Genomic DNA, 27,961 nt, shown 5'->3' on the forward strand with positions numbered 1-27,961 from the left:
AAGAAGGAAGTTTATAGAAATACAATCCTACCTCAAGAAACAAGAAACATCTCAAATAAACAGCCTAACCTTTCACCTAAAGCAATTAGATAAAGAAGAACAAAAATGCACCAAAGTTAGCAGAAGGAAAGAAACCATAAAAATCAGATCAGGAATAAATGAAAAAGAAATGAAGGAAATGATAGCAAAGATCAATAAAACTAAAAGCTGGTTCCTTGAGAAGATAAACAAAATTGATAAACTGTTAGCCAAACTCATCAAGAAAAAAAAGGGGGAAGACTCAAATCAATACAATTAGACATGAAAAAGGAGAAGTAACAACTGACACTGCAGAAATACAAAAGATCATGAGAAATTACTACAAGCAACTATATGCCAATAAAATGGACAACCTGGAAGAAATGGACAAATTCTTAGAAAAGCACAACTTTCCGAGACTGAACCAGGAAGAAACAGAAAATATAAACAGACCAATCACAAGCACTGGAATTCAAACTGTGATTTAAAATCTTCCAACAAACAAAAGCCCAGAACTGGATGGCTTCACAGGCGAATTCTATCAAATATTTAGTGAAGAACAAATACCTATACTTTCCAAACTCTTATAAAATATAGAAGAGGTAGGAACACAACTAAACTCATTCTATGAGGCCACCATCACCCTGATACCAAAACCACACAAAGATGACACAAAAAAAGAAAACTACAAGCCAATATCACTGATGAAAATAGATGCAAAAATCCTCAACAAAGTACTTGCAAACAGAATCCAACAGCACATTAAAAGGATCATACACCATGATCAAGTGGGGTTTATCCCAGGAGTGCAAGTATTTTTCAATATATGCAATTCACTCAACATCACTAATCATTAGAGAAATGCAAATCAAAACTACAGCAAGGTATCACCTCACACCCATCAGAATGGCCATCATCCAAAAATCTAAAAACAATAAATGCTGGAGAGGGTGTGGAGAAAAAGGAACCCTCTTGCACTGTTGGTGGGAATGTACATTGATACAACCACTATTGGGAACAGTTTGGAGGTTACTCAGAAAACTAAAAATAGAACTACCATACGACCCAGCAATCCCACTACTGTGCATATACCTTGAGAACACCATAATTCAAAAAGAGTTATGTGCTACAATGTTCACTGCAGCTCTATTTACCGTAGCCAGGACATGGACGCAACCTAAGTGTCCATCGACAGATGAATGAATAAAGAAGATGTGGCACATATATACAATGGAATAGTACTCAGCCACATAAAGAAATGAAATTGAGTTATTTGTAGTGAGGTGGATGGAGTTAGAGACTGTCATACAGAGTGAAGTAAGTCAGAAAAAGAAAAACAAATACTGTATGCTAACACATATATGTGGAATCTAAAAAAAAAAAAATGGTTCTGAAGAACTAGGGGCAGGAAAGGAATAAAAATGCAGACATAGTGAATGGACTTGAGGATATGGGGAGAGGGAAGGGTAAGCTGAGATGAAGTGAGAGATTGGCATGGACATATATACACTACCAAATGTAAAATAGATAGCTAGTGGGAAGTAGCCACATAGCACAGGGAGATCAGCTCGGTGCTTTGTGAAAACCTAGAGAGGTGGGATAGGGAGGGTGGGAGGAGGATGCAAGAGGGAGGAGATATGGCGATATATGTATATGTATATGTATAGCTGATTCACAGTTATACAGCAGAAACTAACACACCATTGTAAAGCAATTATACTCTAATAAAGGTGTTAAAAAAAAGAAAGCATGTTCAATTTCAAACATAATAAGAGGAGTTCAAGAGATACCACCAATCCCACAAAACCGATAAAACAAATAAAATCAAAAGCTTGACAGTATATTTTATTTTCAGAGCTGTGGGCAACAGGCATTCAGATGCAATTCTTGTAGAAATGCAAAATGGTATATTCTCTCTATAAGAAAATTTGGCAATATTTAACAAAACTATACATGCATTTACTGTCTAACCCAGCAATTCCACTTGTGCTCATTTACCCTGAAGATATAGCTTCAACAATAAGAAAATACATATTCTCAAGGTTATTCATTGCAGCATTTTTTGCAATTGAAAATACTGGAAACTATCTAAAGATCCAGACATATGAGAAGGCCATACAATGAGATACTACAAAGCATTAAAAAATTAATGAGGACAATCTTTATGAACTGGTATACAGTGATTTCCAAAATGCATTATTCAGTATAAAAAACTGACGTGCAAAATAGCATGGATGACATGCTACCTCTGTGTAAGAGAGAAAGGGAAATAAGGACATCTATACCAATAATTCCAATTTCAATCTATCACTCCAGATTTCTCCCTTTCTATTTCCAATTCCACAATCCTATAATACATCTCAAATTTATTTACCCACTACAAAAAATAAGCTGCTCCTCTTTACAAACAAAAAGAAACACATGAGAGACAAACTAGAAAATAATGAAGTTGATTCCACTGAAGGCATGGGGAGACTGAGATGAAAGGCATATGGGAAGGACTGACACTTCTCTGAATACATCTTACTGTTTGATTTTGACTTTCAGAAGCTCTACATATTCAAAAAACAAAATTAAATCAAAAAAGATAGGGAAAGGGCCTCCCTGGTGGCGCAGTGGTTGAGAGTCCGCCTGCCGATGCAGGGGATACGGGTTCGTGCCCCGGTCTGGGAGGATCCCATATGCCGCGGAGCGGCTGGGCCCGTGAGCCGTGGCTGCTGGGCCTGCGCGTCCGGAGCCTGTGCTCCGCAACGGGAGAGGCCACAACAGTGAGAGGCCCGCATACCACAAAAAGAAAAAAAAAAAAAAAAAAAGATAGGGAAAAAACCCAAAACAAATAAAAATGATAGCAAAAACAACCTCAAAAAACTAAAACTGAAAACAAATGGAAATAAATGAACCCAACTACATTTCAATTAAATTAAAGTTGGGGCTAGAGAGGGAGGGTTTGACTAATTCAAGTATATTAAGAACACACTAATAAATTATATACCCTTAGTCTTGGGTCAAGTAGGGTGGGGGAGTAATGAAAACAATTTCTGAACTCTTTTTAGTATTGGGTGGTTTTTTTTTTTGCATTATCATTTTTGATAGTGACATAAGCAAAGTAATTCTGAAACAATTTAAAATGTATTATAGGAATGCAAATCTAAGTTAATGTAAAAAGAGAGTTACAGATGTGAAATGGTGGAAATTGTGGAAGAGCCCTATGGTAATGAATTGGAATTGGAGCGTTGGTGTAGACTCATATATAAAACATGCATATATTTCTTATCTCTGTCCACTGGAAGGCCCAAGAAGCAAAGACACTCTAGTAGCAACAAGAACATCTAGTGATGAGACTTTGATTTCTAATACCATTATCCTTTAAAAGGAAGAAGGACTCCTCAGAGAAAGACTGATTCCAGGGCAGGGGAAGGTAAGATTCAATATGGACCTGGAACATCTTTTATATCAGGAAGTTAAGAAGTGCCTGAAGCAATTATGGGATGTGTCACAAGGACATAGGAGCTAGTTTGAAGGGACTCCACTGGCCAGATGTGGGAGGTTTTGAGATTAATATATTATAAACCCTCAAAAAATAGGAATACATGAATCCTTATTGATGATCAATCAATCAATCAATAAAGGAGAGGCATTCTTGTTTTGAATGCCAAGTGCCAATTGGCCAATGAAGAGACAGATTTGGAGTTTGAAAAATCATCGTTTTGCAGCCATCATAGTAAAGACTGCTTCAAGCAAAAAACATTCTTACATGTTAAATCTAAGAGGGAGAGGGATTTTGCTGAAGAGCAGGACGTTTGGGAGGTTTAATGTATTCCCACAGATTGCATATTCCTAGGAAAAGAAAAAGCAGCAACTATATAGTAGAAATTTCCAATAAACCGATCTATACACTAAAGTATTTGGGGGAAAGAGATATGATGTATGCAGCTTACTCTCAAATGGTTCAGTAAAACAGTAATGCATACACATATATAGAAAAAGAGCAAATGATAAACAAATGGGACAAATTCTTAACGATTGGTGACTCTGAGTAAAGGAAACATGGGTGTCTTTGTACTACTCTCGCAGATTTTCCATTTGACATTATTTCCAAATAGAAAAAATTTTTTAAAAAGCAAAAAATAAATCTACACAAATGCCATTGTTTCATCATCCTCTGAGTAAATGAAAGTGTCACAAATGATAGAACAAACAAGAAATATCCAAATGGTAAAGTTTCCATCTTGTCCTTTGTCTTTCTTTGATTTAGGGACAGATTGTTGGATATTTTACACAAACAAAGAAATGATGAAACATCTGATTTAAATAGTTAAATAAAATAGGCTACATTATGTACTTAGTAGTGATACTAGTATATTTCCTCTAAAATGTGAAGTTCTTACACTGCAGTCTTTCAAGAGCCAAGCATTTAATGCCACACAAGATGGATTACAAGAATAAAATTAATTCCCTGTGGATAGACTTTTAAAACTAAATTAATATTTAAAAGCATATGGCTGTCACATGAATTTCTCCCAAATTTCCTTTGAAAAGTTAATATGGTCCTATTGAGCGGGAAAAAAACCCTCAAACTCAAATCCCACTTTTAATTATGAGATACTCATCAGAAATCCTTGTGAGACATAAAATTAGGACAGTTAAAAGGTGATTTGCAGGGCTGTTAATAGTTAAACCATGGTGAAAATGTGAAGATGAGAAATAGCAGTATACTAAAATGGGTATTTTAGAGAATATTTATTTATTTAATATTTAGAGAATATTTAGAAAGAGAAACCTGGATTTAAAACCTGCTTCTTTCTCTTAGAAGTCACGTGAGGCAAGGGACAAGATTCTCTAAGTCAGAATTTTCTAAACCAGTGGTTTGGTTCTAGTTGTGGTACCCAGCCAGCAGCATCCGTATCAACCAGGAACTTTTTAGAAATGCAAATTCTCGGGTATTACTGTAAACCTACCAAATCGAGTTAGGTCCAGTGACGTGTGTATTAACAGGCCCTGCAGGTGCTTCTGATACACACTAAACTTTCAGAACCCTACTTCTAAGCTACAACAAAAATAACAGTAATAAAAAATAATAATAGTAATACAATCCATTTTAGGATTATGATGATTAAATGAGATATTACACATGCAGAAATGATTTCTAAACTGTAGCAAAAACACTCATCATTAATAGTAGATTATTATTGTGTGACAGAATTGTGAGAGGAAAATCTTAAAACCAATAGTACTTTGTGCTTTTATCAAACTGCCCTTCTACAAAGCTTCAAAGAAGGTTAATTCCTTAAAACTTCCCACACTTGGTACTAGGTCTTGCACATAAGATTGCTCATTAAACTTTATTGATGCTAACTGAAATAAGTTCAGTTGACCAACGTCATTGGCAAGTATTTTATCTCTTGTTTTTGATATGGTCAAACTGGGAATTTTAAACCTCACTGAAACCAACCAAGCTATTAATTTTGAAAGACAATTTAGCTTCTGTGTTTAGGGGCAGATGCTCTGCTTTGGAGTTACACTATCGGGCACCACTCATTGCTGTGTGACTTTGGCAAAGTCATTTAACCACGCTGGGCCTCCTGACTTTGTTCATAGAACAAGGGTGATAATAATAATAGTATCCACCTCAATGGGATGTTGAGAGTATTCATTGAAATTTTAAAGAACTTAAAAATGGCCCTGGTACACGGCATTCAGTATTCTTTCTACGGCCTGAATGCCATACGTAGTTCATCTCCCTTTTACTTCTTCATTTTTTCCCTCCTTGCTTTCTTTTGGTTTTATGCCCATGTCTGCATGAACGCTTTCTTTTCTTGGCATCTGCACATCTTTTAATGAAGATGAAGACCAGGCACACATAGAAACCTTAAATGTACATAAAATGATATATATACTCTTATCTCCTATTATGAATTAGCACAGCTTTTGAAATATCAACTTCTTTGAGGTAAAATTTACATACACTAAACATACACATGTTAAGTGTACTGTTAAGTGTACAATTCCATGACTTCAGCACATGTATACACCTGTAGAATAGCCACCATTATCAAGATATAGAACATCTCCATCACCCCAAAAATGTTCCCTCATGACCTTCTGCCATCAATCTCCTCTTCCTACACACTCCCTCAGGCAACCATTCATCTGCTTTCTGTCACTATAGATTAATTGTGCCTTTCTAGAATTTCATATAAACAAAATAACACAGTTATTTGTTTGTGTCTGGCTTCTTTGCTCAGCATATCGTTAGCAGAGTTATCTGTGTTGTTGCATGTACTTCAAACTTTCATTTATTGCCAAGGAGTGTTTCATTGTATTGATATAGCACAATCTGTTTATCCATGGGTTACTTCCAGTTTTCCTTTCCCAGTTTTCCTTTTAACTATATATCTTATGGATTTTCCCCATCATTTTATAGTTCGTATATAACATGCACATATCCTAATTTACTTAATTGTTTTACCTCTGTTGGACATGTAAGCTCTTTACCGTGTTTTAAAATGATAATAAACACTGTTATAAATATCTTCATGAACTCAAATATTAATGGAATCCAATTTGGAAGTAAGATTCTTGGACTATAGTCTTTATCTTTAAATGGTTTAGAAATATTTTCACTCTCTTTTCAATTCCAAGTTTGCAAATGAGAAGTTTAATGTCTGTCTGATTCTTTTTCTAAGAGACTTTTTAAAAATTATATATGAAAATTTATATGATTTTAATTTATACAAGTTCAAGTAAGTCTCTGGGATATGTATATATGCATGCCTCTTTTTAAAAAAGATTTTTGGAACTCACCATTTTGCATCAGAAAATTCAAATATTATTATAGCTCAGAATTTTTAAAAAATCTCTTTGCTGTTTGCTTCATCATTTTTGTTTCTTCTAAAACTGCTTCGAGCCTGCATATTATTCTCATTTGGGGCCTCCTCTATGTGCCTTGGAGTTTTTTAAAATATTTTTATCCATGATTTCCTCATCTTTGTATTTCTTCTCTATGTTACGAATATGCTCTCTATTTGATTGAACAGTCTAAGTTGTTTTTGAACGTGACCATTTTATAATTTTTCTGTAATTTTTAAAAAATCTCAAGTCAGGCTTTATTTTACTTTCCAGAAACTGTGAGGCTGTAGGACCAAGGGATGAAGTTTCTCAGAAGCCAAGGGTTAAATGTTTGGATTCTAACTTAAGGGCAACAGGAAGCCACTGAGTTTTAAACAGGTGAATGAATGTGATTAAATCTGTAGTTTAAGTAGAAATAATCTAGCTTCAGTCTGGCTGATCTCCCTTGAGGCAGGAGAATGGTTATCGTGGAGACTACAAGAGCCTACATTAGGGCAGAAATGGAGGCCAAAATGCAAATTCATTTGAGTGGGTATTAGGTGTACAATCAGTACCACTGATTGGGATTTATCCGTGTTGTTGCATGTACTTCAAACTTTCTTCGAAGTGATAGACTGGTTATTGCGGCTGAGGGAGAAGGAGAAATTGACCAGGCTTCTTGTTGGACCTGGTGGATGGTTAGCTCTGCAATGATGCATAAAACACAGTAGGAAGCTCAAGTGATGTTTATTTTGGAGGCGATGTATCCTTGCATCCTCTAATACCCATGTAGCAGTATATTTATAAACTCCTATAGGGGGACTGACTAAAGTGTTTGTGTATTGGAATTTTGATACATTTTGCCACAGTGCTCTCCTTAAACCATACACTGCTTCTGTACTTTGCAATTCTCCTAGGTTTTCCTCACTGGCTTTCTTTGTCTAACATCTTAAACCCTGAAAATTCCCTGCGTTTGTGTAAAGATAAAATATAAAGCTTTTCTTCACCCATTACTTCCAAAGGAAAAATTGGATTGGAGAGCAGGGCGGTAAAGGAGCTTATTAAACTCCGTGTCGACAGCCAAAGCAAAGCGTTAGAAAAAGTTCCTTCAGGAGAGGACCAAGCTCCTCGAGTCACTCTATAGAAGGAAGAACTGGAGCGTGGGGAGGAGTCGGGGACACCCCCGCCCCCAGCCTCGCGTAGGTGCCACCCGCGGAGATGAAATGTGAGCTCGGGTGGCCGAGGACGCTGGATCGGCCGCTTAGCCCGCCGCCCGAGCGCCGCGGGGACAGACAAAGAGACCTCCGCCCCAGAGCAGCCCCGCGCGGCGGCCCGGGCTCCCCTCGAAAGCTCCCAGGGCGATGGCCAGGTCTCCGCGCCACCCGGCTCTCCAGAGCACTGCCCTCTCCATCTGACCGCCCTCCAGCTCCCCCATCCCCTCCCGGTGCCGGGCTCTCCCTTGGCTCCCAGCCCTCTCTACAGACCGATCTGTCTGTCTCTCTGTCCATCTCTGTCCTGGCGCGCAACCTCCGGCCACCGGCTTGGATGGACGCGCTGAGGGTCCCCGGGTGTCCAGGGGTCTTGCTTCCGAAGTTGGTCCTGCTCTTTGTCTACGCAGGTCAGTGACCTAGGGCGGCGGGAGAGGGGAAGGGGGCTCGGGGCGGCGACGGGGTCACACTCCGGGCAAACACGGGTTGGCCGGGATGCACGGGACCATGGTGGGAGGTCAGAGACTGTGAGGTCCCCGCAGGCAGGAGCAGAAGCCCAAGCCCGCGCGCTGCAGCCCTGGGCTTGACCTCCACACGGTTGTGTTTTGTCCCTTTCCTTACACGTTTCTTTCTTTCTTTTTTTTTTTTTTTTTTCTTTTCCTTTCTCTCTCTCCGCGAAGCAGCTACCCCCAACCCCACATTTAGGGGTTATTGTTTTTATTTTCTGGATGGCGTACATTTTTTCCAGTCGTATCCAGGACTCGGGAATTTGGGGTGAGAGTGGAGACTGAGCTGTGCGAAGAAAGCATGTTTTTTGAAAAGCACCTGAAGCTAGGGAGGCATCGCTGAGGTTTCAAATAAACTAATCTGATGACTTTTCCATTTCAGTAAATGCTACACACTGGCCCCTTTGCCTCCACATTCCGAATATTCCGGATTTTCCCTTTCAGAAATAAAAAAAAGCCTTAGACCTCTGTTTTTCTTCTTTAGAAGATGACCCTCAAGTGTGGTGGACAGGGTTATTGGAAGCTTTGAGTTGAAATATAGGGTTTTGGAGAGGCATAAATTCACCCAGAATCTGATCTGTTTTCGCTGAATTTGTTAAGCGTTTGCTTATAGGTGAAGGGCTTCTCATTTCCCGCATCCTAATTATTCTTAGAGAGAATTGCTAATAATTGATGAAGCAAAGCAGTTTTCTTGTTTTGTGACTGATGAGGAGCCCAAAATGGCCTTTCATTGGTTATTCATGTATAAAGTTAATTACACATGCGGCTTAGCATCCGCTTCATATTTTAAAAAACAGGATAAAAGCAGAGCTCTTTGGAAATGTTTTCATGTCTCTAACTTCCTATAACAAACACCACAGGCTTACCTATGACCTTGCAGTAGTAAGTTTATGTATAGCACTGTGACTTGCCTTTTGATACTTAACAAAGATATTGCAACCAAAATGAAGACGTTCTTCAACATTCTTACCTGAACATCAGTAGAACTGAATTTCTCATTCAACCTTGCCAGAAATGAATCACAATAACTTCATAGAAGTTTCCAATCTGTTTATTAAAATGTAAATTAGTGGCTGTCTATAAGTTGTTTTAAAGATATTTTATTGTAGGGGAATAGCTGACCTTCAAATACAGAAATTTATAAAATAGGAAAACTACTTTCTATTTAATGAGGAGAGTCCACATTATAATGTGTTTCCAGTGCTTATTTCTTTTACTTAAGTCATATAATGTTTTTAGAATTTGAGAGTCTAACTGAATCAATTGAATTAATATTTGTTTTATATTAAAATCTCTTTATGAGTTCATTTGAAACAATGATAATTCTTTCCACTTCCTCTGTTTACAGAAAGAAAACAAAAATAAGAAAATAGAACGCAGCAAATGAAACTTTAATTCCCTTGCTCATCTTCAGTCACACCACTGAACAACTTTTTCTTGTTCTTTTGTCCATTTTATTCTCTTTGGTGAGCTGAAAGCTTCTAAGTTGCACTTTTCCTTCCCTTCTTCCTGTTCCCCCAATGTTAAGTGCACAGCCCCCCCAGGATTCAGGAAACTCTGCCCAGCTGGCCAGCAGCAAGCTTGATCAGTTTAAAAAGTTTTCATTCCATTCATTTCTTCTCTCCATCCACATCCTTCCCCAGTATGCTACAAAGTCATTGCCAGCCAATACTAGGTTGAGTTATCATCTTTGGTAAGAAATTATTAGCTAATGTGCTTTTGATATTAATTCCTGAACTCTATTTCAGAGGCCTTTTTATGCTTGCCGTATTCACTCAACTAATATTTATGGAATGAGATGTGTTAAATGATACATAGGACAGAGACCATGCTTTGAGTCTTGTCTGGGAGATCAGGTGTGCCCATTACTCTAAGGTATAAAAAGCTGTATTATAGGAGAGATACACCAAGTGCTCTAGGTGTTCAAAGGAGGGACCTTATTGCTGGCTTAGGAGGATATGCTCCATGAAGATGATGTCTATTTTGTTTAGCATAATATTCTCAGAGACTAACAAAACACCTGGCCCATAAGAGGAACTCAGGAAATATTTGTTCAGAGAAATTAAATTGAGGAGGACTTTTTAGGACCTACAGCTTTGAATTAGAGGAAGCCTTGGACATAGGAGATGTAGTAGGATAGAGTGTGAACAAAGGCAAAAATCATGAGATTTGTATATGCAAAAACAGATAACACAGTTGGGTTGGAACTAAGAGACAAGGCTGGAAGTGAGGACTGGGGTGAGATGGGGTACACTGAAGAAATAGAATTAATCCAGATACCCTGTTAAATAAATTGCCAGCTTTCATGGGACAAAAACCTATGTAGATGCACTGTCCGTAACCTGAATTATTTTCTCCAAGGAAAATGCATTAAATACAGGTTCCATTCCTTAAGGATATAAGAGCAAGGTTTCTATACCTGAAGCATCGTGTCTGACTGTGGAGTCACTTTTGGGAAGGGATTCAACCAAGTGTTTATATTATTATCCAACTCCCACTGCAGGCTACAAAGACAGGATTTGGCCAAGGTTTTAACCTTCCCAACCCTAGCCAGTGATTTCTGTCTCCTCCCTTTCCTTCCTTTCTGATCCTTAGCTATAGATTACAAGAGGTAATTCTGAGCAAGTGCTTGGAGCCAGATGCTTTCCTGTACTACACATTTCTTAAGATGGGAGTGGGGAAGCTTCTTCCAGATGCTGCCTTTAACTAAAGTCATTGAAGAAAATTGGAACTAGCTAATTTTCAAGGATGTTAACTTGAATATTAGTAATAATATTATTTATCTTCTGAGGACCATTGGGAAGTTTCATTCTTTTACACGTGAGAAAATTCTTCTGTACTGTTGAAACTGTGATCTTTATAGGATTGTTCTCAAATAAACCGGAGAAAGCAACTAACATATCAAAATAAGTTTGAAGTGGTTGACTCCCCAGTTTGGAAATGTTGTGATTGTGAATGTATTTGCCATACTATTAAACCTTCCCTTTTTGGTTGTTTAATTCTGGGAAGTAGACAAGAGTGCTGGAAAATGCCATAAAACTAATGAACAATGTGTGACAGGATCTAGATGTTTGCTGCAGGTATAATCCAGCTTCTTGGCTACAAGATTTGGGGCTTGGTTTCCTGTAACATTGGCTCAAAATATTTTGATAACACCATGTCCTTACAATAACAGTAATTGAATCTTCGATAATCATGGAGAGCTTAATAAGATGTCACTGTCTTGGGCATTATTCAAAAGGCACCCCATGAAGCTATTTAAAAATCACTTGTCCTGTTCTGACAGAATAAGGCAGGATGTCAGCTCTCCCACTATCTGAACGGTTTTTAAGAGCATAAAGCAAAACATCCCAGCTAAGCGTTTGAGATAACTGACTAGTCTAAATATTTGACTTAATTAAACAGTACTAAAAATAAAAGCTATAGAAATTCCCTGGGAAAATGATAAAATAAACTGCAAAAAGCAGACACTGTCAATAAATCATTAGATCGTGTTTTCTGTCTTCAAAATTTTGGATTTAGGTAGAGTTACTGAATCTTACAAAGGTAGTTATTTTTCCCTTTCCTGTCTTCTTACCACACCCCGGAAGAAAACATTAAGGTTTGTTCATTTATGAAGTAGAATAAAATTGAGGAAAAGAAAACATGAACTTTTGACTTGTTCCACAGAGGCCATACATTACTGATAAAAGTCAAAGAACTTTGCTGGTTTTTGATCGCATCAATTTATAAAGAATCATCTTGTCAGGGAGGTGATTTAAAAGCAAAATCTGTATTTTCTTCTCTAAACAAATCAATTACATGGACATGTAGGCATATATATAACATTTACACTTTTATGTTATGACTTTGACAGAAAAGCAAAAGTCTTATATAATTTAGATAGTAGTTATTGCCTTCAGAGATTGAGTTGGAAATGACCTATTTTGTGATTCTTGAACATGTAACTTAAATTATCAGACTGTACTTAATGTTTTCCTACATGTACCTGAAACTCACATATCCATTGTAATTTATACCACTGATTATAACTAAATGATAAACTTAACTTGTTAAACATAAATCATTTAGGAAGAATAAAGAATTTTTCAAAGGCAGGGTAATTTTTATTTAACATTTTGGTATAATTTTCCTTGCCAAAAACATGGAAAAAAGACAGTAATTTGGTTTTTCAGCTCTGGTATGTCCTTTTTAATCAGAAAATACATTTCCCTCTTCACATAGTGCTGTTTCATAGCTTACTGATTCTTAAATCTGGCATCAAATAAACTCTTAATTATTCACCAGTGAATTATCTATAGGTAATTTTCCCCACAGCTAACTAACTCATTATCTTCCAATCCAAATGGATTGACAGGATATGAAGACTCATCTGTGGTACCTTATGTATAGAAACTGTAATTATGAAAGTAAAAAATGGTAGAGAAAGGAAAGCATATAATGCATTGTGGTGAAAAATATACATTACTTAAATATTATCTCCAGTTGATATTATTCATGTCAACAACACTTTCCACTAAATGTAGTTGAGAGTAGCACCCTAAAGTCAAAAAACTTTATCATTTAAAAATTATTGCAAGAACTCTGTTGACCAAGTTAATGTCTGAGTAGTTGGATCACTCATTCCTCCCTTCAGTGTCTCATTCAACCAACTCTGACTACCAATTATGGTGCTCGATGGACAAGGTTCAAAGACCGGTCTTTGCCTTTTCCAGATTTATGTCTAATAAGGAAGGAAGATTAGTTTAGGTGCTTACAAACGTTTTGGAATTGTGAGCACGTAAAATGAAAGTTTAAATGTGCTAAAGAGTGGTCGTTGACCGATTGAGATGTGAAATAGAGTGATTTTTCGTGAAGCTGGGATTTTCAGAAATGTAACTTCACGGATATGGTTTTTATTTTGTAGAGGATTGCCTTGCTCAGTGTGGCAAAGACTGCAAATCTTACTGCTGTGATGGAACCACGCCCTACTGTTGCTCCTACTATGCCTATATTGGGAATATTCTCTCGTGAGTATTAATCGAATTTGGCCATATTGATACTCTTTTCCTTGCCCAGTTATGTTTTCAAAAAGTACTAAGTTATAGTTATGAGTAGGAAATTCTAAGATTGGTTGTTGACATAAAATCTTTACTGGAGACACTCAACACTCATCACTATCTAGTGTATTGTATTATTTAACTAAATGTGCAAATTAATACACAAAATAAATTGCTTTTGTTAGAAGGGAATTTAAAGAATATTTTTATTGTCTAATTTGTTTTATGATAATAATAATGTAATAGTAATAATAATGTTTTAACTAGACCATATTCATATATTGATCATTTTTTAACATTGTAAACTATATTTTTTTGTCTGCTTTGTTGAAGGATTAATAAGTTAGAATTTGTCATTTAATGATAGCCAGTTTATTTTGCCACGCATATATTTGTCTGACTTAGCCAGTAGATATCAGGGAAAAGAGACATTATGAATAAAAACAGTTGAGATATGAAACGTCAGTTTTCTACATGATGTATCTAAAGCAACTTTGGAAACAAGGTTAGAGCCCAAGAAATCTAGCCTCAACAGGGTAAAGTGATAACCAACTACAAAAATTAATGAAACATACATGCAGAGAAGGTGTTAAGTATTTCTCTCTAACAAATTAAGGATTTATTTTAGAGATACTTCTAGGCGAAGGGAAATGGACGAGCAGAAGTTGTCTTCAGGGTTGTATGTCTGAGGACTGTGCAATTCTCTGTTCCTCTACACACACCTTCAAGTTGAGAAGTAGAAGGTAGAGAATAGAAACATAAGAATTTCACCCATGGGTGACCATTACCGATGGCGTTCAGGAGTCTGCATTTTGTATTTTTCAAGTGACTGTCAGGATGATTTGAAGGCTGTTCCATTGTGACTTAACTTGCGTTTTATGAAGGTTTACGTGGAGCCAGGAAAGATTAGGCAATAAGTGATGTGTGCCTGGCTATTTTAAGCATATATCCATTGAGATGGCTTAGAAGTCATCCTCGGTTTCCTGAGAATAGAATACCTGGCATCGCATAGACTTTCTAGAATCAAAGTGGGGCTGATCTTAGAGATCATGTCTCCATGAATAAGGCCAGAAAGGATCAGACTTCAGGATATTCTTGAAGACTCTCATGGAGATGGAAGAAATGTCAGGCTGTAATAAAGATTGATGAACAGAATTTAAGCATTCTTTGAAATGCAAATAAACTCTAAAATGTTTTAATTTTTTCTCATAGAAGATTTGGTGGAAAAACATTAAGTCCCTTTACATTTAGAAAACAGTCAGAATCAGCTTAGAATATAAATACATAATGATGTTTCTCATTTGTATATCACTTCATACTTTTTAAGTAAATTAAAATACTTCATTACTAAATTCAAATTTGAATTGTCCAATGATCTCCACATGCCAGAGGCTGTTGTTCCAGGTAGATGTGTGAGATGGCCCCAAAGGTGGTATAGATTTGAGGAACCTGGGTTCAGAATGACTCTGATTCTTTGGTCCTGTGACTCCTGGCCCATTTCTCTGCCTACTAACTACATCACAATGTTGTGTTGTGCCCTTTTTCTCACCTCATAGATACCTCCACCCTGATAAATATATATAGAAGACATAATTACTTACTAATCAAAATAGTTAATTCTTTTAACTTACAGTTGTGCTTTACATGTTTTATACTTGCAATCAGATCCATTTTTTGTGGTACCTATTCTTAGAACTAATTTTATCACTTGATTAAAGTAAGGAATTCATTGAGTTTTATCTTTATCTAGGTTATTAGGGCCACGTACTTGCTATGTTTGAAAAAAAGAATTGTGTTTTTTGGAGGGCGGAAATAAACACAGATGGCATTATATTTCAGGCAGCTAAACTGAATTTTCTGTTCAAAATAGAAACCACTAAGTAAATCCCTTGCTAAACAATTCTTAGAGAAAAAAAAAAAAGGGCTTTAAAGTGTTTTCCCCACTGGATAAAGGAGAATACATTTTCAGGATTTCCAGTTATTGTTTAAGATTTGAAAAGAGCTAACTCCACCCAAAGCTTTTCTCTTTTTTGAGTTAGGGTGGGTGTGGGGGGTAGAGAAAGAGAAAATAATTCCAAGAATGCTTACAAAAGTTCTTTCATACACATGTTTTCAAATATTGCTATTTTGGAACTCATACGCTATGCTTCTTCTCTTCCAAGTATCCAGGCACATTCTTAGTAAAGTCATTTTAATCATCTTAACAGAGAATTTAATCTTCGTGGTCATCAGTAAGGTAATAGGGAAGAAAGCAATAAACACAGTGGAATGTTTTGTATCCTAAATGAATAATTTTATAAATCTGGCTTCGAGTCTTGTTTATTTTCAAATAGAAAATGTCTTGGCTTAGCCTAAAATGAGCTATAAGAGAGTACAAAACACGATTTGGGTCATTCTCGACTGTGTGTAAATTGGTAAGGTAAGGCACACTTGATCCTTCTTGCTGAGGCCTCTCTAAAATAATCAGAGTAGAGGTATTTAGCCCTTAATTCCGTTTACTTCAACTGCTTTTTCTAAACTTTTGCAAATTAACCGTTAAGATTTGTTTTCAAACATATCACAAGAGCTATCTTTCAATTTACCTTTTATATAGTTGAAAAGTATTATTTTAATCAGGTCTCTCACTTTTACCCCCTTTTTTATCAGTTAGGAATTATAAAATTTATTTGTATCTTGTGAAAATAATTGAAAAATTAAACTTTAAAAATAACATATATACTTTTTAAATTGAGATGTAATTGACGTGTAACATTATATTGGTTTCAGATGTACAACATAATGATTTGATATTTGTATATTCTGCAAAATGAGCAATACAATAAGTCTATTTGATGTAAATCTATTTAAAATGGCATGCCTACTTTTGCTCATTATGGTCACAGATATTGACTTCCATATAGAAAAGTAAAGTATTATTTTCCAGAATTTAAGAATAATTTTTGCAAAAGTCAGCATATACTATGCAATCAGTTATTTACAAATTCATATTGAGTGCCTGTTACCATGGCAGCATAGGATCCAAAGATGAATAAATGATGTTCCCTGACCTTTACAATCTCAGAATCTTATAAGAGAAGAAAATGTAGACAAATAATTCTTCATATAATTAATCTATGAAGTGTTATTGAAGGGCTGAGAAGAGAGAAAGCAGCTAAATGTGTGTGTGTGTTTAGAAAGAGATGTTTAGAGCAAGTCTCATAAATATGAAATTTGAACAGAGTTTTAAAGAAAGAGTAGATATTTACATAAGTGGACAGTGAAGAAAGGGAAGAGCATTCCGGACAGAGACAGTTTCCCCTACAAAGGCAAAGATTTAAGAAAGAAAATGGTCAGTTTGGGAAAACCCATGTTGTTCAGTGTTGCTAGAAAAGGAAGGTTAAACTTTGAATATAACATTCAAATAAATAGGTAAGGCAAAATATACATCCTTATTTTACAGACTTTTATTGGTAGACTACATTCTTTTATTGATCATGTCTAACAAAACTAAAATAAAATAGTTCAGTATTTTTCTGGAAATAAGAGCTCGCTTTATGTAAAACGGATGCACTCTTAGATACCACTAAGACAACAGACAAAGGTGAGAAGGCACCAAATGAAGATTATATTTACTTATTCCATAGAGAAAATATTTAGAGTGAACACTTTGAGATGTTACACTATTTAATACCATTTATGACAGAATATGTGACTTTGGAATTTTTTCTCCATTTTTGATCAGGAGTGTAACTACCTGACAATTAGAAACCTCACTGTGTTTGAAAATGAGAATTGGGCCAATTTACAAAGTAAACAATTTCTCATCAAACTGATTCTCAAACATTTCATCCAGCCACTTTTCTCCATGGAAAATAAACATTCTGTGATGAATATGGAAATGGGTATTTCAGTTTTGCCGCTGATGAAATTTGACTGACATTTCCTAGAGATAGGATCCAACATAAAGATAAGGTTTATGGAGTATTCTTTAGAACTAGTAGAATTCAAGGGCTCAGAGGGTGCAATTCAGTGGCTAATTACTATTAGTAATGGGACAGACTAAAAGCAGGACTTTACTGAAAACGAAGAAAGACTGTTATGTGAATAGGAAAATAATTGTACGATATTGAACATGAACCATATAATGACTGGGTTGGACATGGTGAGCCAGATGATAAGATATAAAATTTAATCTCCTCATTCAGAAATAGATTTTTGCTTTTCCATGTTGCTTTTGTAGAATGCAGATATGTCTAGGGATCCTTCAGTGTGCCATCTGGCCAACACAAAATTCCCAAGGGGAAAAATCAAAAGAAAGAACTAATAATGGAGATGCTCGTGGGATCAAGTTTCTTTTCTTCTCAATGAAATGTAAAAGATGTATTTTCCGAAGTTTTGCCAAGACAGCTAATAAATATCACAACTGAGATGTTAGAACCATGTTATTCATGAAAGCAAAACTGAGTTAAAAGATAAAGGTTTCATATTTCCAAATGGCATTTGAGGTCCCATACTCACTAAGTAGCTGAGCAATCTGAATAAAATAAGTGAGGCTGTTCAAATAAGGACAGAAATGTAATACAGTTTGAAAGGCCTTTGGCATTGGTAAGAACATCATTTAAATTAAATGAATTAAAATGTTCTTAGGACTTAGATATGATAAAACACCTCTGAAAGGTACATTCTGAGCAAATCAAAGTTTGTGGGAGTCTTGTTTTTGTTTTAATAATGACAGAATGATAAATAACTAATATAATGTTAAAATGAATATGTACTTGATTTTAATGTTAATGAGGTGACTTTTGGAAAGCACCTGGGGATGGGGGCTGGTTGCCAGGGAAACCAACCATGTAACTATGGGGTTGGAACTTTCAACCCCAACCCCTGGACCTCTAGGGATGGAAGAGGGGCTGGAGATTGATTTCAGTATCAATGGCCAATAATTTAATCAATCGTGTCTTTGTAATGAAACCTCCATGAAAATGCAAAAGGACAGTGTTTGGAAAGCTACCAGATTGGTGAATACATGGAGATTTGTGGAGAATGGCTCACTCAGAGAAAATTTTTTTTAGTTTAAGTAATTGAATAAAAAAAAATGTAATGTAGTAACAGATAATGTTTGCTATAAGAAGAAAGTCATTGTTTATCAGAAGACACGCATTTTATGTATTACATAAATACATTTTATGTATTATTAAGAGCAAATATAAATGTGAAGATATCTAAACTTTTTTGAACCAACTCTATTCAATTATAATTGCCTTTGTAAATTAAGCTTCATTGTTAAAAATATAATTTGTTTTTAGGAAGGGCTAGATAAGTTTCTAGAACATGTTCCCAGCAATTTATTTCTATAATATGTACAGAGATATTCTATGTTCTACAGCTGGTAATGGAGGACATAGCCATGAATCAAACACAGTTCCTGCTCTTGAATTGCTTATAAGCTACTGGGAAACATGAACTTAGGAAACAGACAGTTTAGTAGGCTGTGGAAAGGACTAAATGTAATGGAATCAGAGAGAAGGAGTTTTTAGTCCAACTTTAGGGTGCCAGGAAGACTTCTTGAAGGAGAGCAATTCTAAGAAGATCCTTGAAAGAAACGTCAATTGATGAAATCCATCACTCACTTGAGTTAAAAAAAACACTTAGCAAACTATGAATAGAGAGGAAAATTTCTTAACTGAATAAAGATCTCAAAAGAAAAAACAAAACCTACCTCAAGAACCATACTCAATGCTACACTGTTATGATCATTCCCTTTTAAGGCAACTATAAGACAAGCTAGCATCTAGCACCATTCTATTCAGCATCTTGCTGGCTTGGTCAGTGTAACCAACAAGAAAAATTAAAAAGAGATGATTCCAATTGGAAAGGAAAGAACTAAATTGTGATTATTTACCAATGATATGATTGCCTATACCCCTCAGACTATAAAAACAAATAAGAGAATTCTTCAACATTGCAGGATGTAAGATAAGTGTACAAAAATTAGTGCATCCCTATACATCAACAACACTCAGAAAACGTAATATATATGTGTGTACACAAATCTCACAACACCAGAAACTAAGTACCTAGTAAGAAATCCAATAATATGTGCATGGTACTTATGGAGTAATATAAATACGTAAAAGTTTTAAGAGATTAAAGGAAGACTTAAAGAAATTAAGAGATATACCAAATTGTGGATGGGAATATTGTAAGGTTGTCAATATTGGGATATGTCAATTCTTCCTGAACTATATGTAAAATCAATACAATTCTAATAAAAACCCACAGGACCATTTTTTATTGAGTTTGACAGACTGAGCCTAAAATGTATATGAGCAAGAAAAGGGTATAGACAAAAGAAAACAGTTATGAAAAACAACAAAGTGAAAAGACATGCTTAGGAGACATCAAGATTTATTATAAAGTTATGGAAAATAAATAGTGTGATACTGGTTCACAGATAAACTGATAGAATATAAAGCTTGGAAATTGACTCATATGATAATGGAGATGATTTCTGATTACAAACCAGTAGAGGTGGGTGGATTATTTAATAAATGGTGCCAAGACAGTTAACTATCCATACAGATAAATGTTAAACTAGATCACTCCATCACACCACACCCCAAAATCTATCCTAATGGACTAATGACATAAAGGCAAGAAGCAAATATTTACATTTTAAAAAAGAGTAGAATGGCATCATAGTATCAGAATAGGAAAGATTTCTAAAATAAAAGCTAGAAAGCACAAACTGTAAAATAAGAGGTATACTAAATCACTGAACTCTACACGTTAAAACAATGAATTTTATGGTATGTGAATTATATCTCAATCTTCAATTTTTTAAAAAAATATATAAGGCGACAATTCCATAGGCGAAGTGTCAGGCAAATTCCCCACTTGGAGAAGATACTTGCAATTCATATGATTCACAAAAGATTAGTATCCATAATGCCTCAATAGGAAAATGGGCACTGTGTGTGCTCAAAAGAAGTAGTAGAGCAGAAAACCAGAAGGGCAATAAACACACGGACGATGCTCCCCCTTGCTAGCTAAAGCAGGGAAATGCAGTTTAAAACAGTACATGAGTGTTCAGGGCTGTCAGGCTTGCAATACTCGGTAAGTCTGATAGCACCAAGCACTGTGGGTCAGTGTGAAAGGGAACTCACACTGCTGGTGGGAAAACACAAATCGTTATCAACACTTGGGGAGCAATCTGACCACATGCAGAAAAGATGAAGATGGGCATCCTTTAGGACTTGGCAATTTACCCCTTCTACATATATTCCCTGGAAAATCCTCAAATATGCACAAGGAGACATCGTAATGTTGGTTGATATTATTTAAAATAGCATAACATTGGAAGCAACCTAAATTTCTATCAGAGGAGAATGGATAAGTAAATTAGAGTATATCCATACAGTAGAACAGGATAAAGCAATTAAATCCACACATGTTAGTGTATCGTTAGAGTAAATCTCAAACCTATAATGCTGTGTGAAAAAGAGCTAACAGAAAAAGAATGTGTCAAACATGATACTATTTGCATAAAGCTAAACACATAAAATAATTCTGTATATTATAGAAACATGCACATGTGGTAAATGTGTGGTAACTTTGTGGGGGAGGGAAAGGTACAGATGAATTTCAGTATTTCCCAGAACTGAGGGGTTTCCTGGGGTGCAGGACTTTCAGTGCTACAATTTGGGACAGTCCTGGGACGAGTTTGTCACCTTAGGCAGAGGAGTAGGAAGGAGACCTTCAACTCTAATATTTTATTATTTAAAAAATACAAATCTGAAACATAAATTATTAACATGCAATAAATATGGTTAGTGGGTATGTAGGTGTTTTATATTAGTATCTGTAATTTTTATATTTTGGAAAATCCTTATAATTAAAAGAAAGAAAGCAATGGAAATGTTTGATGAAGACAGTAAGAGATCACGTGGACACCTAAGATTTTAAGACCAATTTCATTGTGTGGGTTTTCCAACACCACAAGCAATTAACTCAGTTCTGACACTATGTACCTGGAGAGAACATCAGATCCACAGGTTATGGGTCCAGTCCTATAAAACTGTTCCCACCTCCCCCAACTTTAGCCACCAGTTGCAAGTCCATAGTGTCACCTGAGTTTCTGAACTATAAATTAGAGGTTTCAATGACCCTAGGATTCAATAAATTTGCTAGAGCACTCACAGAACTCAAAGAAACATTTTACTTACTAGAATGAAACATTATAACTCAGAGACAGCCAGATGGAAGAGCTGCATAGGGCAAAGTATGGGGAAAGGTTTGAAGCTTCCATGCTCTCTCCAGTCATGTCCCTCTCTCTAAGTCTCCACATGTTCACCAACCCAGGAAGCTCTCCGAACCCTGTCCTTTTGGGGTTTTATGAAGGTTTCATTACATAGACATGATTGATTAAATTACTGACTGTTAATGATTTAACTCAATCTCCAGCCCCTCTCCCCTCCCTGGAGCTCTGGAGGTTGGAATGAAAGTTCCAACCCTCTAATCACAAGGTTGGTTTCCCTGGCAACCAGCCCGCATCCTCAGGTGCTTTCCAAAACTCACCTCATTAACATAAACTCAGATGTGGTTGAAAGGGGTTTGTTATGAACATTAAGACACCTTTATCACTCTTATCACTTAGGAAATTCCAGGGGGTTTAGGATCTCTGTGCCAGAAATGGGACAAGGATCAAATATTTATGTGTTAATATAAATATCACAGCACCTTGTTCACATGTGGATTCTGATTTGGTTAGATCTGGTGTGGAACATGAAACCTGAAATTCTGCATTTTTAACAAACTCCCAGGGGGTTCTGATGCCGCCTATCCTTCAAGCACGCTTGTAGAGAGGGCTGGTGCTCTTTGACAATGTCCTGCACTGCAGGGCAAAGTGATCAAAGAGACTAAGAATTGGGGCTAAACAAGAGGAAAAAGTACAAATCAAGTCTGAAGTTCTGAATGATTGCGTAGATAGTGTGTTCTGGGAACTAATGAGGAATATTCAAGAAGGTTCAGAGAGGGGAATAAATTCCATTTTTAATATGTTGAGTGGTGGGGAGTAAGGGTAATAGGCTTTATAGCCTATAAGACATATTCAGTGAACCTTTAGTGGGTGGAATGCACCAACTGAACCTCATTGGAGAGCCTGGAGCATCACATCTAGATTTGGGAGTAAAAAACCTAGAGGTGCTGCTTGAAAAAGGTGTGGGGGAAGTGAATGGGATGTTCCGAAGAGAAGCATAAGAAAGAGAACAGCAAGCCCACCATGGATACCGTGAAAATTCGGGAATACACTGTATTTCTCCCCTTTCTAGATCTGATCAGCCTCCTGAAAACTGTTCTACATCTATTTCAGCTTCCCTAAAAGTGTTCTCCAGCCCTTCAAAATTCCTTCACTGTTAAAATTGATCTTTCCTTCACTAATCAGCCTGAATATACCTTCCATGGTGGAGGGAACAGTGAATACCTTAATTCTCTTCTACGTGCTTTTTGTATTTTAATTTATGTAAAAGATAGGATCTGTGGTATTTTGGTTCATTCTGAATTGAATATGTTGCCATAACAAAGCAGTTTATGTGAGGATCCATCTTTATTTATTCATTCATGAGATTGTGCCCAAAACAAATCAACTCACAGCTGGTCATATATTCCAGGTTTTAGGGGCTACCTTCATTTGATAGAAGTCAGAGTTGGATATTATAAGGGAAAGAGTGTTTAGCGGTGGCAGAAATTATTAGAGTGAAGGGAACTATCATTTATTAAATGCAATCTCTGTCCCAGATGCTTAAAATATATTAGTTTATTAATCTTCAGAATAACCCCCATTCCCTGGGTATTATTATTCTTCTCTGTACAGATGAGGAAGTTGAGACTCAGAGTTAAGTAATTTGTCTAATTTCACACAGCTACTGTGTAATAAGCTGGCATTTAAAACTGTGTGCTTGACCTTTTTCTGCTACTCCCCACTGGCTCCTGAAGAACCGATGGTTTCAAGATGGGAAGAATGAAAACTATTTATTGCTATAAGAACTTATGAAGATCTAAACATCATATTTTGGGGGGCGCTTTTTCTTAACTTCAATCTGGATTAAATTCCCTCCTATATGTTGCCATATTAGTATCCTTTCTCTGCCCTGCTATTATTTATCACTTTATTCAAGTTCCTAAATGATCTGTCTGTCCTTACAAGAGGACAAGAAGCAGGTCTGCCAACTTACCATGGAAGGTACGGGGCCTGACCAACTGAATGATCCAGAGTGGATCATTTAAACACAAGTAATCCTCCATTTAAGCAAGAAAAAGCTGACATTTTGTGACTTCTAAATAAATATGTATCATCTGGGTAAATATTTGCTTAGAAATATCAACTCATAATTCAAATATGTTATTGATTTCAGAGAATTTATTTCATGGGGTAAAAATCAGGTATCATTACAAAATAAAAGGAGTGATTTCTAGGGAGTCAGCTATCACTTTTGAGTCACACTGTTTAAAATAAATTATAATCAGATGATAGGAATTAGAACTCAAAAGGCAATTTGATTATAATGATTTAACTTCTTGTCATATTTCATTGTAGAGCACATATTTGAATGTGCTCTATCAATGCTCAGTGCTTCAGTGGAAAAAGTTGAAAAATGGCTCCACTACAGAAGATCCAGAACCCAAAGGTAGAAGGTGTGTTGCACTGAAGTTTGCCTCAGGAATATACTAGGAGGCCTAGCTTTGGTCCTACCTACCTCCCATACAGGCTTTTGCACAATTCACATATTTGAATATGTTCTATCAATAAGACAGTATGATCTGCCAGCCTGTGACTCATCAGGCAACAGGCTCCTGTACAGCTCTATTCAGTTGCATAATTTTTAGAGATAAAATATTTTATCTATAAAATTGAGGAGGCAAGAATTATGCACACACAGTGATTTCTATTCCATTATATTGGAAGAATTCTGATGGATAGCTGCTGGCCAGAGCACACTATCTTCCAGCTGTCTCCCAATTGCCAAATGTTAGGATGAACACCCCCATAACTAATGCAAATTTCAGAGGGAGATGTTAACCACATAAAGTATAATAAGATTCCATCAGAATGTTCCATGGGTGAAAGCCTTGGCTGTTTAACCCACAGTAGCTCAGAGATAAATAGAATTTGTAGTTTAGATATGCACTCTTAAGGAAAGAGAAAGAAGAAAGAAAATCTTACAGGTAACAAAAAGAATGTTTTTTATGCCTTTGGCCAAATCTGACAAAAATAAAGAAAAATATGACAAATTACTTCAAACATACTCTGTATGAATTCACACTGTCAAAAAAGGTAAACAGAATGATATCTCTCCGTGCTTTATTTTGCAAAAAATGAGTGCTAGCTGTGGTTGCAAATAACCAACTGTGGTTGCAATAACTTGAAAGGAGACCTTCAAGCTGGCAGAGGAGTAAGACGTGGAGTTCACTTCCTCCCCATAAATACATCAGAAATACATCTACATGTGGAACAACTCCTACAGAACACCTACTGAACACTGGCAGAAGACCTCAGACTTCCCACAAGGCAAGAAAGTCCCCACGTACCTGGCCATGTGGCTGAAAGGATCTTGGTGCTCCGGCCGGGTGTTAGGCCTGTGCCTCTGAGGTGAGAGAGCAGAGTTCAGGACATTGGTCCACCAGAGACCTCCCAGCTACATATAATATCAAATGACGGAAGCTCTCCCAGATATCTCAATCTTAACGCTAAGACCCAGCTCCACTCAACAACCAGCAAGCTACAGTGCTGGACACCTTATGCCAAACAACTGGTAAGACAGGAACACAACACCACCCATTAACAGAGAGGCTGCCTAAAATCATAATAAGGTCACAGACACCACAAAACACACCACCAGACGTGGTCCAGCCCACCAGAAAAACAAGATCCAGGCTCATCCACCAGAAAACAGGCAACAGTCCCCTCCACGGGGAAGCCTACACAACCCACTGAACCAACCTTAGCCATTTGGGGCAGACACCAAAAACAAGGGGAAATATGAACCTGCAGCCTGTGAAAAGGAGACCCCAAACACAGTAAGTTAAGCAACATGAGAAGACAGAGAAACACAGAGTAGATGAAGGAGCAAGGTAAAAACCCACCAGACCAAACAAATGAAGAGGAAATAGGCAGTCTACCTGAAAAAGAGTTCAGAATAATGATAGTAAAGATGATCCAAAATCTTGGAAATAGAACAGAGAAAATACAAGAAACATTTAAAAAGGATCTAGAAGAACTAAACAGCAAATAAACAATGATGAACAACACAATAAATGAAATTAAAAATTCTCTAGAAGGAATCAATAGCAGAATAACTGAGGCAGAAGAATGGATAAGTGGCTTGGAAGATAAAATAGTGGAAATAACTACTGCAGAGCAGAATAAAGAAAAAAGAGTGAAAAGAATTGAGGACAGTCTCAGAGACCTCTGGGACAACATTATATGCACCTACATTCAAATTATAAGTGTCCCAGAAGGAGAAGAGAAAAAAAAAAAAAAAAGGGACTGAGAAAATATTTGAAGAGATTATAGTTGAAAACTTCCCTAATATGGGACAGGAAATAGTCAATCAAGGCCAGGAAGCGCAGAGTCCCACACAGGATAAATCCAAGAGGAAACATGACAAGACACATATTAATCACACTATAAAAATTAAATATAAAGAAAAAATATTAAAAGCAGCAAGGGAAAACAATAATTAACATACAAGGGAGTCTCCATAAGGTTAACAGCTGATCCTTCAGAAGAAACTGCACACCAGAAGGGAGTGGCAAAACATATTTAAACTGATGAAAGGGAAGAACCTACAACCAAGATTACTCTACTGAACAAGGATCTCACTCAGATTCGACAGAGAAATTAAAACCTTTACAGACAAGCAAAAGCTAAGAGGATTCAGCACCACCAAACCAGCTTTACAACAAATGCTAAAGGAACTTCTCTAGGCAGGAAACACAAGAGTAGGAAAATATTTACAGTAACAAACCCCAAACAATTAAGAAAATGGTAATAGAAACATACATATCGATAATTACCTTAAATGTAAATGGATTAAATGCTCCAAACAAAAGACATCGACTAGCTGAATGGATACAAAAATAAGACCTGTATATATCCTGTCTACAAGAGACCCACTTTCAGACCCAGGGACACATACAGACTGAAAGTGAGGGGATAGAAGAAGGTACTCCATGCATATGGAAATCAAAAGAAAGCTGGAGCAGCAATTCTAATATCAGACAAAATAGATTTAAAATAAAGACCATTATCAGAGACAAAGAAGGACACAACATAATGAACAAGGGATCAATCCAAGAAGAAGATATAACAATTGTAAATATTTATGTACCCAACAAAGGAGCACCACAATAAATAAGGGAAATGCTAACGGCCATAAAAGGGGAAATCAACAGTAACACACTCATAGTAGAGGTCTTTAACACCACACTTTCACCAATGAACAGATCAACCAAACTGAAAATCAAACAGGAAACACAAACATTAAATGACACGTTAAACAAGATGGACTTAATTGATATTTATAGGACATTCCAGCCAAAAGAAACAGAATACACTTTCTTCTCAAGTGCTCATGGAACATTATCCAGGATAGATCATATCTTTGATCACAAATCAAGCAAGCCTTGGTAAATTTAAGAAATTTGAAATTGTATCAAGTATCTTTTCCAACCACAATGCTATGAGACTAGATATCAATTAGAGGAAAAAATCTGTAAAAAATACAAATACATGGAGGCTAAACAATACACTACTAAATAACCAAGAGATCCCTGAAGAAATCAAAGGGGAAATTAAAAAAAAATATGTAGAAACAAATGACAATGAAAACATGATGACCCAAAACCTATGGGATGCAGCAAAAGCAGTTCTAAGAGGGAAGTTTATAGCAATACAATCTTACCTCAGGAAACAAGAAACATCTCAAATAAACAACCTAACCTTACACCTAAAGCAATTAGAGAAAGAAGAACAAAAAAACCCCTAAATTTATCAGAACAAAAGAAAACATAAAGATCAGATAAAAAATAAATAAAAAAGAAATGAAGGAAATGATAGCAAAGATCAATAAAACTAAAAGCTGGTTCTTTAAGAAGATAAACAAAATTGATAAACCATTAGCCAGACTAATCAAGAAAAAAAGTGGGAAGACTCAAATCAATAGAATTAGAAATGAAAAAGGAGAAGTAACAACTGACACTGCAGAAATACAAAGGATCATGAGAGATTACAACAAGCAACTATATGCCATTAAAATGGACATCCTGGAAGAAATGGATAAATGCTTAGCAAAGCACAACCTTACGAGACTTAACCAGGAAGAAA

General features: G+C 36.3%; 1 protein-coding gene across 1 annotated transcript in view; it reads left to right on the forward strand.

Moving 5' to 3' along the window:
• Window positions 1-8,092: 8,092 nt before the first annotated feature.
• Window positions 8,093-27,961, forward strand: part of CYYR1 (cysteine and tyrosine rich 1) — a 107,558-nt gene continuing 87,689 nt past the window's right edge. The window contains exons 1-2 of the mRNA XM_081235730.1: window positions 8,093-8,464; window positions 13,467-13,569. Coding sequence (XP_081091856.1) covers window positions 8,392-8,464; window positions 13,467-13,569 — 176 coding nt within the window. The 5' untranslated portion in view covers window positions 8,093-8,391. The remainder of the gene's footprint in view (window positions 8,465-13,466; window positions 13,570-27,961) is intronic.

Source organism: Mesoplodon bidens (genome assembly GCF_964165515.1).
Source record: "Mesoplodon bidens genome assembly, chromosome: 5".
NCBI lineage: Eukaryota > Metazoa > Chordata > Mammalia > Artiodactyla > Ziphiidae > Mesoplodon > Mesoplodon bidens.